This window comes from Mytilus californianus, unplaced genomic scaffold, assembly GCF_021869535.1.
Source record: "Mytilus californianus isolate M0D057914Y unplaced genomic scaffold, xbMytCali1.0.p SCAF_13, whole genome shotgun sequence".
Classification (NCBI taxonomy): domain Eukaryota; kingdom Metazoa; phylum Mollusca; class Bivalvia; order Mytilida; family Mytilidae; genus Mytilus; species Mytilus californianus.
Genome location: NW_026262615.1, coordinates 10,064,471 through 10,085,721, shown reverse-complemented (window position 1 = coordinate 10,085,721; position 21,251 = coordinate 10,064,471). Strand labels below are relative to the sequence as shown.

At 33.3% G+C, this 21,251-nt stretch overlaps 1 protein-coding gene and 1 long non-coding RNA gene across 2 annotated transcripts in view; one reads left to right on the top strand and one right to left on the bottom strand.

Annotated features, from left to right (window-relative positions):
* The window catches only part of LOC127723158 (uncharacterized), a 30,371-nt gene extending 28,122 nt beyond the window's left edge, over window positions 1-2,249 (top strand). Inside the window, exon 2 of the long non-coding RNA XR_007991919.1 lies at window positions 1,090-2,249. This is a non-coding gene — a long non-coding RNA (uncharacterized LOC127723158). The remainder of the gene's footprint in view (window positions 1-1,089) is intronic.
* LOC127723150 (40S ribosomal protein S8-like) overlaps window positions 1-13,600 on the bottom strand; it is a 38,232-nt gene extending 24,632 nt beyond the window's left edge. The window contains exons 1-4 of the mRNA XM_052229651.1: window positions 13,524-13,600; window positions 12,337-12,443; window positions 9,194-9,293; window positions 2,167-2,342 (exon numbers count right to left, since the gene is read on the bottom strand). Of these exons, the coding sequence (XP_052085611.1) occupies window positions 2,167-2,342; window positions 9,194-9,293; window positions 12,337-12,443; window positions 13,524-13,527 (387 nt within the window). The 5' untranslated portion in view covers window positions 13,528-13,600. The remainder of the gene's footprint in view (window positions 1-2,166; window positions 2,343-9,193; window positions 9,294-12,336; window positions 12,444-13,523) is intronic.
* Window positions 13,601-21,251: the final 7,651 nt, after the last annotated feature.

Sequence of the window (21,251 nt, the reverse complement as noted above, 5' to 3'; positions counted from 1 at the left end):
GTTCGTACTTAATCTGTATTATGTAGTAATAAGCATTGTGTATAAGTTTCATAACATTTGGTTGAGGCAAACTAAAGTTAGAAAACAGAAACAAAAAATTCGTATTTGATCTTAGTTTTTTGGTAATGAATATTGTGTATAGGTTTCATAATGTTTGGTTGGGGCAAACTTAAGTTACAGAATGGAAACTAAAAATTTTGCAATCTTTCGATTTATAAAGGTGTACAACTCAATAATAGGTTAATTGACACTACCCAAATTCAACCTGATGTGTGTTTTATCAGTGGAAGTCAAAATTTAACATTGCATTGTATAAAGCATTGATTGTAGTTGATTCAACTATAATCATGGACAAAGGAAGATAACTCCAAGTTGAATAAAATGCTCCGCTGGGCGCAGCTTGATATGACCGCAGAGGTCGAACCCTGAACAGTTGGGGCAAGTATGGACACAACATTCAAGCTTGATACAGCACTGAATTTGGATTGTGATTAAATATTTGCCACAGCATAGGTTTCTGACACAGAATGAATGTGGTCTAAGAACTTAAAATTTTTTAATTTACCTATTCAAACCATATCATTAATATTTGCTTTTATATATAAATCAGAAATAACCAATTTAAAATGGAAAATTTTAAAGAAAACAAAAGGAAACCCCCCCCTCCCCCAATTTTTTGAACCCCCTTATGATTCATCACCCCCAAACTCAATCCCAGCCTTCCCTTTGAGGTATGGTACCTTGTAGTACAATTTCAGAGAGATCCATACACTTGAACTGGAAACTAGAAAAATTCGAAAGGGTTCCACGGAACCCAGTGTCTCACCTACTTTTGCTGTTAATTGCAGGCTCAACAAAAATGAGGAAAAAAATCAATAAAAATATTCCTTTAGATACTATCTTTTGATTGTAAGAAGCTTCTGTCAAAGTTTGGTATAAATCCAGGATAGTATAAGAAAGTTATTAAAATTTCAAAAACTTTAACCACAGAGTGAATATTTGTGGACGCCGCCGCCGACGGAATATAGGATCGCTATGTCTCGCTTTTTCGACTAAAGTCGAAGGCTCGACAAAAATGCTTGTTTTTAGGCCCCTTATTCCTAAACATTTAGGGCAATTACCCCCAAACTCAAACTCGGCTTTCCCTTTGTGATATGAAACCTTGTAGTACAATTTATAAAGATCCATACACTTACACACAAGTAATGGTCCTGAAATTAGAAAAATGCTTGTTTTTTTTCCCCCTTTTTGGCCCCCCAATTCCTAAAATTTTGAAGCAATTACCCCCAAAATCAATCCGAGCCTTCCCTTTATGGTATGGTACTTTGCAGTACAATTTCAGAGAGATCCAAACACTTAAACAAAAGTTATTGTCTGGAAACTATAAAAATGCTTGTTTTAGGCCCTTTTTGGCCCCTTATTCCTAAACGTTTTGGGCAATTACCCCCAAACTCAATTCCAGCTTTCCCTTAGTGATATGGAACCTTGTAGTACAATTTCAGAAAGATCCATACACTTACACTCAAGTTATTGTCATGAAACTAGAAAAATGCTTGTTTTTTGCCCCTTTTTTGGCCCCTAATTCATAAAGTTTTGAGGCAATTACCCCCAAAATCAATCCCAGCATTCCCTTTGTGATATGGAACCTTGTGGTACAATGTCAGAGAGATCCATAAATTAACACACAAGTTATGTCGAAGTTACAAAAATGCTTATTTTTGGCCCCTTATTCCTTAACTGTTGGTTCCATAACCCCCAAAATCAATCCCAACCTTCCTTTTGTGGTATTGAACCTTATGGTAAAATTTCATAGAGATCCATTCTCTTAAACTAAAGTTGGAGTGCGAAAACCATTGTGTATAAGTTTCATAACATTTGGTTGAGGCAAACTTAGAGAACGGAAACCAATTTTGGGATGTACGGAAGGATGGACGTACGTACAGACGGACAAGGGTCAAACTTAATGCCCCCATCGCTACGGCGGGGGCATAAAAAATGTCTGAATACGTCTTTGGACTAGTAGTTGGAAAAAATTTTGGTGTAAACTGCCTCAGTATGTTAGGCATGGATTGAAATTGATCGACTAGTATAAATATCCCCTTGTTGAAGTACTGCAGTTGACAATAATTTAGGAATAAGTAAATACCATTTGTACAATATACCAACCAGTTTAACATTCTTCTTTCTACCAAGAGGTTTAGCATAGTGTGCTTCATACCACTGCCTGAATGGTGTGGCATCGATAGAGACGACAGCACTCTTGACCAGAGTTTTGGTTCTCACCAACTCATTGTTACTGGCATTGTATAAAACATCAATAATACGTGTCTTTCTTGCAATAGCTGAAATGATAATATTGACATTATATTCCTGGTTTTATGTAAAACACAAATAATCTCAAGTCTCTCTTATGCTAAAGATTCATTTTCCTTAAGACCCAATTTTTGGTGTTTTTTTTAAGAATGATTTCTTTGACCTCAGGTCAACAGGTATAAATGATGTCACTGAACAATTGACTTTCACTGTGACGTATTAACATAAACATGGTGACATCAGAAATGTCAAGGAAAATGCATGAATGTAAAAGTCTTTTTGGAAAGCATTATTCATATTTCAAAAGAAAGTTACCTTATATATATATATATATATATATAATTCTTCTAAATAATAGCCCAACAATGTTAGATCTGCAAATTTGCGGAAGCAAATTTTTTGTTCTTCCCTGGCCGGGAGTCGAACTCATGTATAGTTTAATTTATTGTTTACATACTGTAAATTCAGAAATTATTGTGAGGTTTTTATAAATGCGACTTGGGGTGATTATTGCAATTATAAGAACTCGCATTCGGATATCTGATACATATATCTGTACGCAGATTTTTCTGAAATTGCAATCATTAATATTGCATTATTGTACATTCTTCAAAAATTGCATTAATAAATGCACACAATATTTTCTAAATTTACAATATTGAAAATTCAAAAATCTTACTCTCAAACAATATAAATTAAGACTTTTTTTTATACATTTGATTGATTAAATTAGAACATATTCATCATACATTGCAGGTGAATATGTTTTCATACTGCAACTAGTTGTGTTTATTTCCTAAATATAGTAACAAAGCTATATTTTGTACAATGTCAATTTCATCAGGATCACTTTTTACACAATCAGGGGTTCATTTAGGGATGAAAATCAGTTTGAAATTTGTTTTACAATTTAATTAGCTATCAATGTATTAATTAAAGTTGCAGTACAAAAACAATATTAGGTCAATGTCAGAAAAATTTAAAGTTTTTTGTATTCGGCACAAAACCGAGAAAGGGCTCAGTACAACCTCGCCCTTCCCTGGTTTTGTGCTGAAAAAAAGTTTATATTTTTCTGACATTGACCTAATATTGTTTATATATTACACTCTGAACCATCAGAAATATTGATTACATCACATCTCAGTCGAAAGATGGTGATTGTTTAATCATCATTGGTTCAAAAAGTTCAAGTCAAGATTCTACTGAGTCTGATTTTGAAGGTTACACTTGATATATATTTACAGAATGTGTACATGTATACAGTCAAGTAAAACAATATTTAGCTATCAGGAAGTTAGTGTATTCTTTTGTCTTAGTGTGTATATTCTTTCAAAGTACCAATTTGATAAACTGCTTTACCATTTTGCAGTTGGAAGTCATCTCTTTAAATTGATCACCCAATAAAATATTTTAACTCATGGCAACTTAAAAATTGTTGGTATAAAGTAAGTGCAGTGTAACAAAAAATATTGTTCACATGAATATATGGAACGGACTAAATTATCAACAGCATCGTGTCAAAGTTTGAACAATCAGTTGAAAGATGGTGTATGATGTTTAAATCTGTTATAGAAAGTAATTACTATGACAACTGCCACATTAGGAAAAAATAAAATTCCATAAGACTTAATACAGAAATGTCTTGACAGCTTCACAAATGAATCTTATCATATTCAAGATATCTGTTGCACATTTGAACAATGTAATAAACTGCTTCGCTGAGCGCAGCTGGATACGCCCGCAGAGGTCCAACCCTGAACAGTTGGGGCAAAAATGGACACAATATTCAAGCTTGATACAGGTCTGAATTTGGATTGTAATAAAATATTTGATATATTATAGGTTTCTGAATAAATGTAGTCAAAGAACTTGAAATTGGTTATATGAAAGATTTCTTGCTGTTGTGCAATACATTGTGCTGTTGCGCAATACTTAGTAAATCTGTTGTCAGACTAAACAAATAAAATCTTATAACTCGGAAACGTAAAATCGAAAATTCATAAAAATCAAAAGGGAGCTTACAAAAACAGATATTAACAATTTACCAAAGTTGCATAAAAAATGCTGAAAGCATTTTTGAGTTATTGTCCGAAAACTGGAAAATCCCCCTTTTTGTAATGAATAAAACCCCATCAATCGGAAACGTATAGTCTGAAATTTATAAAAATCAAAAGTGAGCTCATGGCGATAGAAATAAACATTTCACCAAAGTTTCTTGCAAATTGGTGAAATTGTTTTTGAGTTATTGTCTGAAAACTGGAAAATCCCCCCTTTTTTAATGAATAAAACCCCATAACTTGGAAATGGTAAATCCGAAATTTATAAAAAATGAAAGGGATCTCACGTCAATAGATATGAACAATTAACAGAGGTTTCATGCAAATTGGTGAAATTTTGTTCGAGTTATTGTCCGAAAACAGGAAAATCCCGTTTTTTTAATGAATAAAACCCCAAAACTCGGAAATGGTAAATCTGCAATTTATAAAAAACGAAAGGGAGCTCAGGTCAATAGATATAAACAATTCACCAAAGTTTCATGCATATTGGTAAAAATTTTTTTGAGTTATTGCCAGAAAACAGGAAAATCCCCCCTTTTTTAATGATTAAAACCCAAAAACTCAGAAATGGTAAAGCTGCAATTTATAAAAAACGAAAGGGAGATCACGTCAATAGATATAAACAATTCACCAAAGTTTCATGCATATTGGTTAAAGCGTTTTTGAATTAATGTCCGACATGTTGACGAAGAACGGACAGTCAACAGTATACCATAATTAATACGTCCCGTAAACGGGCGTTTAAAAACTGACGTCACTGGTGCATGACATTTTCTTGATTTCTGGATTATTTATGTGGTGGTAATATGCATTTACTTACTCCACACATATTTTGGCGTTGACTTTCTTGAGAGTGAATCACTCCTGTCACTCAGAAATAATAATCATCATTGTCTATTGACTCGAAGCGAGCTGGGATTATAATTGACATCATTGTGACATTGAAATTTAAGGTCTAAATAAAAGCAGAAGTTATTGAGAGCAACCCAACAGTGGTGAAACATTTAATTTTTTTATGGTAAAAAATATATTCAGCTAAGGTCTTTCCTTATTTCCAAACATGATTCAACTTTTCTTTGTACCATTTGAAAATTGCAATTGGTATGAAAATGTGTTGCTGTTTAATTGATCATGATGTACATGTATACCACGTTTTAGCTGTGACTCTCTGCAAAAGGTGAATTACTTGTCACTCAGAAATAATAATCATCATAGTCTGTTGACTCGAAGCGAGCTGGGATTATAATTGACATCATTGTGACATTTAAACTTAAGATAATTAAAGAACAGAGTTCCAATGTCCCCCGCATTCCACATATTGTATCTATCCAAGGTACAAGGGCAATAACTAAATAAAACTTTGGTTCTTTAAAACAATTTATAAATATCTAAAAGAAATAAAAGCTTCAGAGCAAATGCAATGCAATTTCCATTTTTTTCAAGGGACATAACTCTTTAAAAATATTTGATTAGCACTGATTTTCGAAAGTGTCAGACATTGCTGATATAAACGTTACCCTATGATATAAGTTTCATAAAAATCTGGCAAGAATTGTACACGAGAGCACCAACAATGCAATTTCCCATATGATCAATATATCCAAGGGACATAACTCTTTTAAAAATAGATCTGCACTGATTTTCGAACTCATTCAAGACATTGCTGAAATAAACTTTTTGTATAAGTTTCATTAAAATCTTGTAAGAACTGTACATGTGAGAGCGCTTACAAGACCGGACGGACAAACGCCCGGTATTTCTATGTCTCCTGCAACACATTCGCGGTGGAAAAAAATAATAGGGGAAGTTATTGACACAGCAACCCAACAGAGGTGAAACATATAAAATTATTTATTCAGTGAATGGCCATCCTTGTTTCCAAACATGATCGGCATCATGAAAAACAAAAACCGGTGAAAATATCAACTTTTGCAGTATATATACTTGTTTATACAAACATCTATCCAGAAAATTATCAATTTTAACATGAAAGTTACTGGTGCATAATATTCTCTTGATTTCTGGATTATTTATGCTGTGGTGGTATGTGGTTTCATTTATGTCCACCACACATATTTGTGCGTTGACTTTCTGGAAAGAGGGAATCACTCTCGTCACTCAGAAATAATAATCATCATAGTCTATTGACTCGAAGCGAGCTGGGATTATAATTGACATCATTGTGACATTTAAACTTTAATATACATAAAAGGAGAAGTCATTGAGAGCAACCCAACAGCATGAACAGTGGTGAAACATTTATGGTAAAAATATATTCACCTAAGGTCTTTCCTTATTTCCAAACATGATTCAACTTTTCTTTGTACATTTTGCACCATTTGAAAATTGCAATTGTAATCAAGAGACAAGAAAAACAAACTCACAAAATATTGAAATTGGTATTAATATGTATTGCTGTTTCATTGACGTATACCACATATTTTTAGCTGCGACTCTCTGGAAAAGGTGAATTACTCGTCACTCAGAAATAATAATCATCAAAGTCTGTTGACTCGAAGCGAGCTGGGATTATAATTGACATCATTGTGACATTTAATTATAAACTTAAGATAGAAATAAAAGGAAAAGTTATTGAGACAGCACCCAACAGTGGTAAAACATATAAAACTATACAGTCCAACTGTATGAAGAATCACTCATGGGAAGTATCAAAAGTGAACTCTCAAGAGAGGTGACCTTTTATTTGCAAGTAGCTGGGATCAGGGCAAATGTGTTTAAATTTTCAATAGGTCGAGTTATTGTTCGTGCGAGTATACAAATAAAAATTCGTAAGGGTTCCGTGGAACCCAGTGTCTCGCCTACTTTTTGCTGTTAATCACAGGCTCAGCAAAAATGAGGAAAAAAATTAATAAAAATATTCCTCTCTATACTATCTTTTGATTGTAAGTAGCTTCTGTCCAAGTTTGGTAAAAATCCAGGATAGTTTATGAATCTAATAAATGTTTTAAAAACTTAAACTGCAGACTGTATGTAATGTTAACTGGAAGAAAAACTAAGTCCATTTATAAGTAAAATACGGAAAAAATGGAACAAGATTTCCTTCTAGATACTAGCTTTTAATCATAAACAAGCTTCTGTCTAAGTTTGGTACAAATCCAGGATAGTTTAAGAAAGTTGTTCAAATTTTAAAAACTTTAACCACAGAGTGAATGTAATGTTAACTGGCAGAAAAACTAAGTCCATTTATAAGTAAAATACGGAAAAAATGGATTTTTTTTTTTACAAAATTTACTTCTGGATACTAGCTTTTAATCATAAACAAGCTTCTGTCCAAGTTTGGAACAAATCCAGGATAGTTTAAGAAAGTTGTTAAAATTTTAAAATCTTTAACCACAGAGTGAATGTAATGTTAACTGGCAGAAAAACTAAGTCCATTTATAAGTAAAATACGGAAAAAATGGAATTTTTTTTTACAAAATTTACTTCTGGATACTATCTTATGATCATAAACAAGCTTCTTTCCAAGTTTGGTAGAAATCCAGGATAGTTTAAGAAAGTTATTAAAATTTCAAAAACTTTAACCACATAGTGAATGTAATGTTTCCTGGCAGAATAACTAAGTCCATTTATAAGTAAAATACGGAAAAAATGGAATTTTTTTTTTACAAAATTTACTTTTGAATATTATCTTATGATCATAAACAAGCTTCTGTCCAAGTTTGGTAGAAATCCAGGATAGTTTAAGAAAGTTATTAAAATTTCAAAAACTTTAACCACAGAGTGAATATTTGTTGACGCCGCCGACGACGACGCCGACGCCGACGGAATGTAGGATCGCTATGTCTCGCTTTTTCGACAAAAGTCGAAGGCTCGACAATAAATGGGGAATAGATGATGCCCCCGCTTGCATTTCATATAAAGTTATAAAGGGACATAACTGAAGAACGGTAAAAGTGACACTACCCAAATTTGTACTTGATCTGAGTTTTGTGGTAATAAGTATTGTGTATAAGTTTCATAACATTTAATTGAGGCAAACTTAAGTTAGAGAACAGAAACGAAAAAATTCAGCAATTTTTGCATTTGTAAATGGGCACAACTCTAGAACTGTTAAAGTGACACCACCTAAATTCAAACTTGATCTGTATTTTGTGGTAATAAGCATTGTGTATAAGTTTCATGACATTTGGTTGAGGCAAACTAAAGTTAGAGAATGGAAACCAACTTTGGGACGTACGGACAAGGGTAAAACATAATGCCCCCTCCGCTACGGCGGGGGCATAAAAAATGGCGGATTACACCACTCTAAATTTGAAGAAAACATTTGAAATAGCTAATATTCCTGTAGAAATAAGTCTATGATACTGGTGCATGAAATTCTCTTGATTTCTGAATTTTTTCATGTGTTGATGGTATGCTGTTTCAGTAACATACACCACTTATTTTTGCTGCGACTGTGGAAAGAATGGATCTCTCATGTCACTCAGAAATAATAATCATCAAAGTCTGTTGACTCGAAGCGAGCTGGGATTATAGTTGACATCATTGTGACATTTAAACTGAAGATAAAAATAACAGAAGTTAGTGAGACAGCAATCCAACAGTGGTTAAACTTGTAAGAGCTTTCTAGAATTAATTAAATGGGGGGAGGGGGGGTTTATATGAATTAATCAATAAATTTTTACAAATGGCCGGGTTAAATAAAAAGTGCCTTTCGACACCCCTCCCCATACATTTATTTCTGGACTGGCCATAAAGTAAAAATACATTCGACGAAGCTCTTTCTCTGACATTTTAAATTTGATGCCATCCTGATAAAAGGTCATGGAGAACGCTGAGGATCTATTTGGATTATTTCTTACCTTCAGATCCCCATGAGAAGTTGCCTTGATCCAGACGTAGAGCTCTGTACTTCTTATTTCCACCCATTGTTCTTACTGTATGTATTCTCTGTGGTCCAAGCTGAAAAACAAACATTATATTACCGCACAGGCCTCTACATTATCATTTTTTCTAACTTGTCCCTTTGAACATGTTCGAAGAAAATCAACTTGTCCGAACTCATAACTCACTTGTCCCAATTCAAAATTGAAAATCTTACATATTGATGATATGCACCAATAACACTTGAGCTTTGATCGTACCTAATGCTGGGAGCAATTTGTTAACTTATGCTATAATCTATGGTTCGACACTAACGCTAGCCCGGTAGCCCTAGACTAGTAACATTTGTGTCGGGCTAGTGAAAGTCTGTGGCGCGGTAGCCCTAGGGGCTAGTAAATTTATTTGTCATTGAACATCAAAACTCTTGTAATTTCAGCAAAGTACAGTACTAACACCGGTCAAATCTGACAACTTCGTCGATTAATGTCTACATTGGTTCCACGACCTATTCATTTAACTTGGCGGGTATCATTTCTACCAAAAACCAGTCGCAATAAACGTCAACTCGGCCTTAGATTACTCGGACCGATGAAACATCGTATGACCAAGTTTCTCAAAGTTGAAAATTAAAAAATGGATTCAAATTATTCCATAAATTGCCAATGCTTGACTGTACCTTAAAATGAATATCTATATCCAAATTAAATTAATAAAAGCAGTAATCATGCAAACAAATCATGGTCACATGCAATATTTGTATGTTTACATTTGTTGGGAACTTTTTGGCAGGAAAATATGGGAAATCCCTAAATTAATGACTAAACACTTGGTCCGAGATGAAACAGAAAATAATCGGACCAGACTCAAAATTACCGGACATTTGCCTATGTCCAACCGACCTTCGGAATCACTGGTATATACCTAAATGCGTTACAAACATTTATTTTTAAATACACCTGGCCACCTTGTGAATTTCAACTGATTAAAACCTGTTAGAGATCGCGATTCCGGTGACCAGGATCTCTCTGGATTTATCGTTTTAGATACAGTGTATGAAAGTTTCTCCCTGAGAGGTTCGAATGAAATCTTCCCAGCATATTAACATTGATTTTTTTCCCCCTTACTTATTATATTCCCCTGGTTAGCCGCTGCCAGCATGTACAATCAATGAATATTTATTTCATTTCGTATGATCAATAAAAAAATCATCCAATTTTTGGGGAATTTTTAAGTCTTGAATTTGATATATTTTACATCTGACATCGCTTTTTCACTTGTCCCATCGGATAAGTAGTATGGTAAATCTACTTGCCTGACGTCTGTGTCCACTTGTCCCGGACAATAGGACAAACGGTAATATCGAGCCCTGCCCCATGGGAAAATAAATTGCTTCGCTAAGCGCAGCTGGATACGCCCGCAGAGGTCCAACCCTGAACAGTTGGGGCAAAAATGGACACAATATTCAAGCTTGATACAGGTCTGAATTTGGATTGTAATTAAATATTTGACATATTAAAGGTTTCTGAATAAATGTAGTCAAAGAACTTGAAATTGGTTATATAAATTGAATTTATATTCAATTAATATTTCTTGCTGTTGTGCAATACAATGTGCTGTTGCGCAATACTTAGTTAATCTGTTGTCAGACTATAAACAAATAAAGTTCAATTTCATCTCAATTTCATACTTGAAATTTATGAAAATCAATAGGGAGATTACATCAATAGCTATAAATAATTCACCAAAGTTTCATGAGAACTGATGAAAGCATTTTTGAGTTATTGTCGAAAAACTGGAAAATCCCCCCTTTTTTAATGAATAAAAACCCTATAACTCAGAAATGTAAAATCTAAAATTTATAAAATTCTAAAGGGAGTTTACATCAATAGATATAAACAATTCACCAAAGTTTCATGAGAACTGCTGAAAGCATTTTTTAGTTATTGTCAGAAAACTAGAAAATCCCCCTTTTTTTATGAATAAAACCCTGTAACTCGGAAACGTAAATTCTAAAATGCATAAAAATCCAAAGGGAGCTCATATCAATAGATATAAACAATTCACCAAAATTTGTTGCAAGTTGGTGAAAGCATTCTTGAGTTATTGTCGGAAAACTGGAAAATCCTCCCTTTTTTAATGAATAAAACCCCAAAACTCGGAAACGGTAAATCTGAAATTTATAAAAAACGAAAGGGAGCTCACGTCAATAGATATAAACAATTCAAAAAAGTTTCATGCATATTGGTTAAAGCGTTTTTGAGTTAATGTTGACGACGGACGGACAGACGGTCAACGGTATACCATAATACGTCCCGTAAATGGGCGTATAAAAATGAAGAAAACAAGCAAAAATAAAAACTTGGGATTATAATTGACATCATTGATGCCACAGACTTGTAAAATTTTATTCGGACTGGCAAGTATTTGCAAATATTTGTTAAGTCAGTAAAGACACGTATGAAAATTGTTGGAATGTTGGTCTTCGAAAATAGTTGGAAAAGATTTTGGTGCAGACAGCAGACTGAATAATGGCTCTATCATACTTTTTTAGCAGAAACAGATTTTAAGTTTTTTATGCTTTGAACTAACGGCACCTATACAGCTTTATTTCTTATGAAGACTTGTTTAAACATGTTAAATAAACATTTTATCTAATTTTTTTTAGTTCATCAGGTTGGAGAAGATCCTCAGAATTTGGTGCTATCAACATTATGGGTATTATTCCCAAAATCAGGTATCAATTTACAGGTAGTGTGATAAAAAATCAAATGATAGCCGTCATGGTGCAAATATTCATTTACATGGCAACATTTTCCCCTTTAACACCATAGTTCAAATGAGAACTGAATACAGAGATAACGGGCTCCAATAATCCTACATTCAGAAGGATGTAAACTTTTATCCTGATATTTCAGTCATGGTGTCTCAAGGCAAACTGTTGTTCATTACTCCAATGTTTGCGCCATGACAGAAAATATCTGTAAATCCAAATTCTATTTTTTCATCATTGAAAATTGATATACCAGTTTTGGGGTGTAATACCAATAAATGAGGATATTACCCATTTATGTGGATCCTCCCCAACCTTAGTTCATGGTGAGTTTATGTTACCACAACATACTTTAGTGTTTGCTGGAGGGCGTCCCAATTCAAACTTCCTCTTCTTTCTCATCTGGGTCATACGACCTCCAGTCTTCCTCCTCTTGTGCCATTTATCACGAGAGATACCTAGTTTATACAAAGATATTAAAGTATTAGAAATATCAATACACAACACAATCTTATTATAGTAATAAAAATTGTGAGTTTAGGATTTTTTTCGTTCACATTCATCCACGATGGGAACATGTACAAGAAAAAAGGAACCTAGTTGTAACAATTTCAAATGACAGAGGTATCGATAACCTACTGCTTTTTTTAGAATGGCTTCCCTGATTTCCTAAGATCATTCACTTATCAAGAATATAAAATCAATTTTGCACCTAACTCGTGTAAAATATGATGAACCCAAATATCCAGAATGTTCGACTTATATTATCCGAAAAATTTGGGATCATGGCAAAATTGAATCTCAAGTTGAGAAATATGTCGCAGGAAGACGTCACAGCAAAAAATTAAAATAGCCTTTCAAGACATCATAATTATTTGGACGTCAATGACAATGCCGTGAAGATTTCAATTTCAAAATAGATATGTATAGATCGTTAAGATATACATTATTTCCTAATCATACATGATGTATAAAAGTATTATCTCATAATGTCGTCATAATATAATTCATCATAAACTTTTGTTACACAAATAATTTGATATTCAGTTGCACTAAGAAATTACCTTATAAAAATATCAACTTTAACCATAAAGCAGAAATTTGCAATTAACAATAGCAAACAGCGATAAATTGTTGCACCTAAAATAACAATTTACAGAACCTATTCATAATCATGGGAATTCCTTTTCACTTGCTACCGGAGTTAAAATTCATAGTTTTATCCAAAATTGGAACTAAATTTCGCATAGATTTAATTTTCAACTTTTCTGTTGAAAAAGCCAGGGCTAGCAATGAACTCTGAAGATTGCATTGACTGCTGAACATTTTAAAATGAAACCAATCCAAACGTGTCTGTAGGGTCAACCGATAGAAGTGTCTTCTATTAATTTTAGGTTTAAACAAACGTCATGTCATTCAAAATCGTGTAAACGAAATTGCAGACAAACATGACTTTATTTTCAAATGAATATATGTGTCTGTTTATTCCCGATGGTTGAGATGTAGAAGGATTTAGGCTTTAATAATTTTCGCCATACCCATGATGGAGTTTCAAACCGGAAAAAGAAAGATCACCGGAAGCTACGGTGTAACCATACCATTTCGGTTGTGGAGATAAAAAACATTTCCGGAATTTCTGACAGGTGTAAGTCAACACTATGATGGGCCGATGAGGACCTGAGGGAATAGAAGGAGTGAAAAATAAGGTTATTCTGGGGGGGGGGAGGGGGGGTTAAACGATTTTCGGCTAGGAGTAAGGTGGAAGGGAAGTTGGTGTAGGCGGAGGGAGTGGAAATCAAGAACCCCCTGTCCACTCCATCTTCTTAGATTGTTACTAAGTTCCTTTTTTTGGGTTGACTGTTTGTTGTTTGCTTAAAGTCTAGCGACAGAATCCTATTCTTCGTGGTTAGTTTGTCTCATTGAATTATGCCTGTTTGTGTGGCCAACCCAATTTTGTCAATATAACGGAACTCCAAGCAACTGTCATACTAGTGGGATGTTTACCTATAGCTATAAATTAAGCCAGGTCTTTGGCCTATTGTTTATTGAATATTGATTTGATAGTTTTCAGAAGAAAATATACATTGAAAAATATTTTTTTTCCCAAGAATATCAGATACATTCTTTATTTAAAACATACGGGTACTTTTCCTGTCATTCAAAATCTAACTATGCAAACTACCCGTAAAAATACCAATGAAATGTGGACTGAATAAATATATATATATATACGTTTTATTGCATTTTTTAGTTTAGACCAGGTAATTAACAAGTCTTTTAAAACTAATTAATGTTGCTGATTGTCTCGAGTGAATAACCGATAATTGTGACACTATTATTGATTATAATCATAAATTTATACAGATTATTTTTTTCTTTTTTCTTCAAAACAATCACATCTGATTAATCCATAATAACTCATCTTTGAGATAATTTTTGTAGTATAGAAAGTTATCGCTAGTGCCAGCATGACGGGTCAACCCGTGGTAAAATCATGAATTATTTCTTAACTATATATATTTATTTATTTGCGTATGATATACCGAATACACCGAGTAAAATATACCGCTTGCATATTATATCATTGTATAGTAGAACTGTTTGATAACTATAAATACAATAATTTCAAGTAAACGCTTAGAACAGAACTGATGATAAAGCACTGTCCCTTTCTTTGATTGCATTATTGTTTTTTGTCAAATGCTTGTAAGGATCCACTAAATGATAGTACGTATTTAGTTATACATGTTACCAGTGGTTTATAAATTAAATTTTGTTTGACACACATGAATCAGTGATAAATGGCGGAGAAGGAAGGACGAAATCATGACACCAATTTAATCGTTTCATCACCAGTGGTTTCTAGTTACAAAACCGAGAGTGACAATCTTTGACTTAACATACTTGTATAGTCACTGCATGTCATTCAACATACGTTTCTCGTTTTTTATATAGATTAGACCGTTGGTTTTCCTGTTTGAATTGTTTTACACTAGTCATTTTGGGGCCTTTTAGAGCTTGCTGTTCGGTGTGAGCAAAGGCCCCGTGTTAAAGGCCGTACTTTAACCTATAATTGTTTACTTTTTACACATTATGACTTGGATGGAGAGTTGTCTCATTGACACTCATACCACATCTTCTTATTTATATTTATTTTTATATTGCCCTTTTAGCACACAAACAGCCTTTTTAGTCCTCGCTGCCATCTTTAAATTTTATATCTACTGTCGTCCTCGATGTCTTTCTGAGTTCTTTTAATTCTGTGGTATCCATACATAGATATAAGAAGATGTGGTATGAGTGCCAATGAGACAACTCTCCATCCAAGTCATAATGTACAATCTGGTATTAACCAGTAACATTCATAACGTCGATATATTTTTATCCTGGAAGTGTGTTTGTCATGTCCATGGAAAAAGTAGGAGTTCGATCCTCGGCAAAGATCCGTCAACATATATAACTAACCTACTGATAAAATACTAAAACTAAACCATATGTTATGGCCCCAGATCGATGAAGCTATGAATAAGAAAGAAGATGCTGGTGATTAGAATTTGGTGACTTTTCCCGTGAAGTCCAAACAACAACTTTAGAGCTACCATTCAGTAAATTGACTTCATGGGATGACTTTCCTTCACTATACTTTTCTGTTAAAAACAATGCTGACCAAATGAAAACGGTAGTATATCAGACAATTTTAGTCACCCAAACAAAGGGAGGTAGTAATCTACCAATATACAACTTAAATTCATTGTTAATCTTTATAACTCTACATCATCATGATCATCAATCTTGGTCAATGACAGGTGTACGATATTTCTTAGACAACTTTTTTTACTTCAATCCTTGAATATCTACATCAACATTCAGAACAAATTGACATCATCAACAAGAGTGTAAAGGGTATGGTTCTGAACTATAAGACTGATACTATTTCTGAGAATAGAGATGATAAAATGCCAGATAAACAGCATATTTCCATAACAAATAACCGTATTACATATAGATATGTCAGTTCCAGTTAAAACAGTACCGATAGAGACAATATCTGCTCGTCCGATTTGCTCTGACATTACAAATGTCGCAATCTGATTAAAATCAAGACCTATATCAACTCGCGTGCTCATACATGAGTTTAACGAAATCAAAAAACTATATTTTAATTAGATTGCAAATGTCGATACAATTAACTGTCTAGAATGGTTTCATTATACATTTACATCTAAATAAATTAAATGTCGACAAAATCGATCCCAGTCAAAGCACCATTCACTTGACAATGCCCGTCATGTTGCAATGACCCTGTGTCTATGAACACGCCAAGCATTAATTATTCTTTATGTGTGTACCAACTCCTGAATTATGTGCAACAGATGCACCGTTACCTTCGATGCCATCATCAGCAAGCATGGGCTTAACCACAATACGCAATATCTCAAAATTTTATGTATCTACAACTTTGTCTACTATTTATAGTGCTTGTTCATCACCCGTATCAGCTGCTAGCTCTGTCCCATGCGTTATTCCAAGTTATGCATGCATGTTTGACGTCTACTCTACATCAAATACAGCCAAATTAGATAGTTCCAATACAACATATACAACTTCAGTTTATGAGGTACGATTTCATATACCACTTAAAAAACCAAAAAGCGGGTTCCAAATAAATGATCACATATTGGCTGTAGAGAATGATAACCTAAAACTTGAGTAGAAATAAATGACCAGGAGAGAATTATAAATTTGCTTAAATCTGCAAAACCTAGTAATAAGCATACAGATATACAAAACCTATAGTAATGAGCATACAGGTATACAAAACCTAGTAATGAGCATACAGGTATACAAAACCTAATAATGAGCATACAGGTATACAAACCAAGTAATGAGCATACAGGTATACAAACCAAGTAATGAGCATACAGATATACAAAACCTATAGTAATGAGCATACAGATATACAAAACCTAGTAATGAGCATACAGGTATACAAAACCTAGTAATGAGCATACAGGTATACAAACCAAGTAATGAGCATACAGATATACAAAACCTATAGTAATGAGCATACAGATATACAAAACCTAGTAATGAGCATACAGGTATACAAAACCTAGTAATGAGCATACAGGTATACAAAACCTATAGTAATGAGCATACAGGTATACAAAACCTATAGTAATGAGCATACAGGTATACAAAACCTAGTAATGAGCATACAGGTATACAAAACCTATAGTAATGAGCATACAGGTATACAAAACCTAGTAATGGGCATATAGGTATACAAAACCAATAGTAATGAGCACACAGGTATACAAAACCTAGTAATGAGCATACAGGTATACAAAACCTAGTAATGAGCATACAGGTATACAAAACCTATATAGTAATGAGCATACAGGTATACAAAACCTAGTAATGAGCATACAGATATACAAAACCTATAGTAATGAGCATACAGGTATACAAAACCTATAGTAATGAGCATACAGGTATACAAAACCTATAGTAATGAGCATACAGGTATACAAAACCTAGTAATGAGCATACAGGTATACAAAACCTATAGTAATGAGCATACAGGTATACAAAACCTATAGTAATGAGCATACAGGTATACAAAACCTAGTAATGAGCATACAGATATACAAAACCTATAGTAATGAGCATACAGATATACAAAACCTAGTAATGAGCATACAGATATACAAAACCTATAGTAATGAGCATACAGGTATACAAAACCTATAGTAATGAGCATAAAGGTATACAAAACCTAATAATGAGCATACAGGTATACAAAACCTAGTAATGAGCATACAGGTATACAAACCAAGTAATGAGCATACAGATATACAAAACCTATAGTAATGAGCATACAGATATACAAAACCTAGTAATGAGCATACAGGTATACAAAACCTAGTAATGAGCATACAGGTATACAAAACCTATAGTAATGAGCATACAGGTATACAAAACCTATAGTAATGAGCATACAGGTATACAAAACCTAGTAATGAGCATACAGGTATACAAAACCTATAGTAATGAGCATACAGGTATACAAAACCTAGTAATGGGCATATAGGTATACAAAACCTATAGTAATGAGCATACAGGTATACAAAACCTAGTAATGAGCATACAGGTATACAAAACCTAGTAATGAGCATACAGGTATACAAAACCTACAGTAATGAGCATACAGGTATACAAAACCTAGTAATGAGCATACAGATATACAAAACCTATAGTAATGAGCATACAGGTATACAAAACCTATAGTAATGAGCATACAGGTATACAAAACCTATAGTAATGAGCATACAGGTATACAAAACCTATAGTAATGAGCATACAGGTATACAAAACCTAGTAATGAGCATACAGGTATACAAAACCTATAGTAATGAGCATACAGGTATACAAAACCTATAGTAATGAGCATACAGGTATACAAAACCTAGTAATGAGCATACAGATATACAAAACCTATAGTAATGAGCATACAGATATACAAAACCTAGTAATGAGCATACAGATATACAAAACCTATAGTAATGAGCATACAGGTATACAAAACCTATAGTAATGAGCATACAGGTATACAAAACCTAATAATGGGCATACAGGTATACAAAACCTAGTAATGAGCATACAGGTATACAAAACGTAGTAATGAGCATACAGGTATACAAAACCTAGTAATGGGCATATAGGTATACAAAACCTATAGTAATGAGCATACAGGTATACAAAACCTAAAGTAATAAGCATACAGGTATACAAAACCTAGTAATGAGCATACAGGTATACAAAACCTATAGTAATGAGCATACAGATATACAAAACCTATAGTAATGAGCATACAGGTATACAAAACCTATAGTAATGAGCATACAGGTATACAAAACCTATAGTAATGAGCATACAGGTATACAAAACCTAGTAATGAGCATACAGGTAAACAAAACCTATAGTAATGAGCATACAGGTATACAAAACCTATAGTAATGAGCATACAGGTATACAAAACCTATAGTAATGAGCATACAGATATACAAAACCTAGTAATGAGCATACAGATATACAAAACCTATAGTAATGAGCATACAGATATACAAAACCTAGTAATGAGCATACAGATATACAAAACCTATAGTAATGAGCATACAGGTATACAAAACCTAGTAATGAGCATACAGGTATACAAAACCTATAGTAATGAGCATACAGGTATACAAAACCTATAGTAATAAGCATACAGGTATACAAAACCTGTAGTAATGAGCATACAGATATAAAAAAACCTAGTAATGAGCATATAGATATACAAAACCTAGTAATGAGCATACAGGTATACAAAACCTATAGTAATGAGCATACAGATATACAAAACCTAGTAATGAGCATACAGGTATACAAAACCTATAGTAATGAGCATACAGATATACAAAACCTATAGTAATGAGCATACAGGTATACAAAACCTATAGTAATGAGCATACAGGTATACAAAACCTATAGTAATGAGCATACAGGTATACAAAACCTAGTAATGAGCATACAGGTAAACAAAACCTATAGTAATGAGCATACAGGTATACAAAACCTATAGTAATGAGCATACAGGTATACAAAACCTATAGTAATGAGCATACAGATATACAAAACCTAGTAATGAGCATACAGGTATACAAAACCTATAGTAATGAGCATACAGATATACAAAACCTATAGTAATGAGCATACAGGTATACAAAACCTATAGTAATGAGCATACAGGTATACAAAACCTATAGTAATGAGCATACAGGTATACAAAACCTAGTAATGAGCATACAGGTAAACAAAACCTATAGTAATGAGCATACAGGTATACAAAACCTATAGTAATGAGCATACAGCTATACAAAACCTATAGTAATGAGCATACAGATATACAAAACCTAGTAATGAGCATACAGATATACAAAACCTATAGTAATGAGCATACAGGTATACAAAACCTAGTAATGAGCATACAGGTATACAAAACCTATAGTAATGAGCATACAGGTATACAAAACCTATAGTAATAAGCATACAGGTATACAAAACCTGTAGTAATGAGCATACAGATATAAAAAAACCTAGTAATGAGCATACAGATATACAAAACCTATAGTAATGGGCATACAGGTATACAAAACCTATAGTAATGAGCATACAGGTATACAAAACCTATAGTAATGAGCATACAGATATACAAAACCTAGTAATGGGCATACAGATATACAAAACCTAGTAATGAGCATACAGATATACAAAACCTATAGTAATGGGCATACAGGTATACAAAACCTATAGTAATGAGCATACAGGTATACAAAACCTATAGTAATGAGCATACAGATATACAAAACCTAGTAATGGGCATACAGATATACAAAACCTAGTAATGAGCATACAGATATACAAAACCTATAGTAATGAGCATACAGGTATACAAAACCTAGTAATGAGCATACAGGTATACAAAACCTATAGTAATGAGCATACAGGTATACAAAACCTATAGTAATAAGCATACAGGTATACAAAACCTGTAGTAATGAGCATACAGATATAAAAAAACCTAGTAATGAGCATACAGATATACAAAACCTATAGTAATGGGCATACAGGTATACAAAACCTATAGTAATGAGCATACAGGTATACAAAACCTATAGTAATGAGCATACAGATATACAAAACCTAGTTATGAGCATACAGGTATACAAAACCTAGTAATGAGCATACAGGTATACAAAACCTAGTAATGGGCATACAGATATACAAAACCTATAGTAATGAGCATACAGGTATACAAAACCTAGTAATGAGCATACAGGTATACAAAACCTAGTAATGGGCATACAGATATACAAAACCTATAGTAATGAGCATACAGGTATACAAAACCTATAGTAATGAGCATACAGATATACAAAACCTAGTAATGAGCATACAGGTATACAAAACCTATAGTAATAAGCATACAGGTATACAAAACCTAGTAATGAGCATACAGGTATACAAAACCTAGTCATGAGCATACAGATATACAAAACCTAGTCATGAGCATACAGATATACGAAACCTAGTCATGAGCATACAGATATACGAAACCTAGTCATGAGCATACAGATATACAAAACCTAGTCATGAGCATACAGATATACAAAACCTAGTCATGAGCATACAGGTATACAAAACCTAGTCATGAGCATACAGGT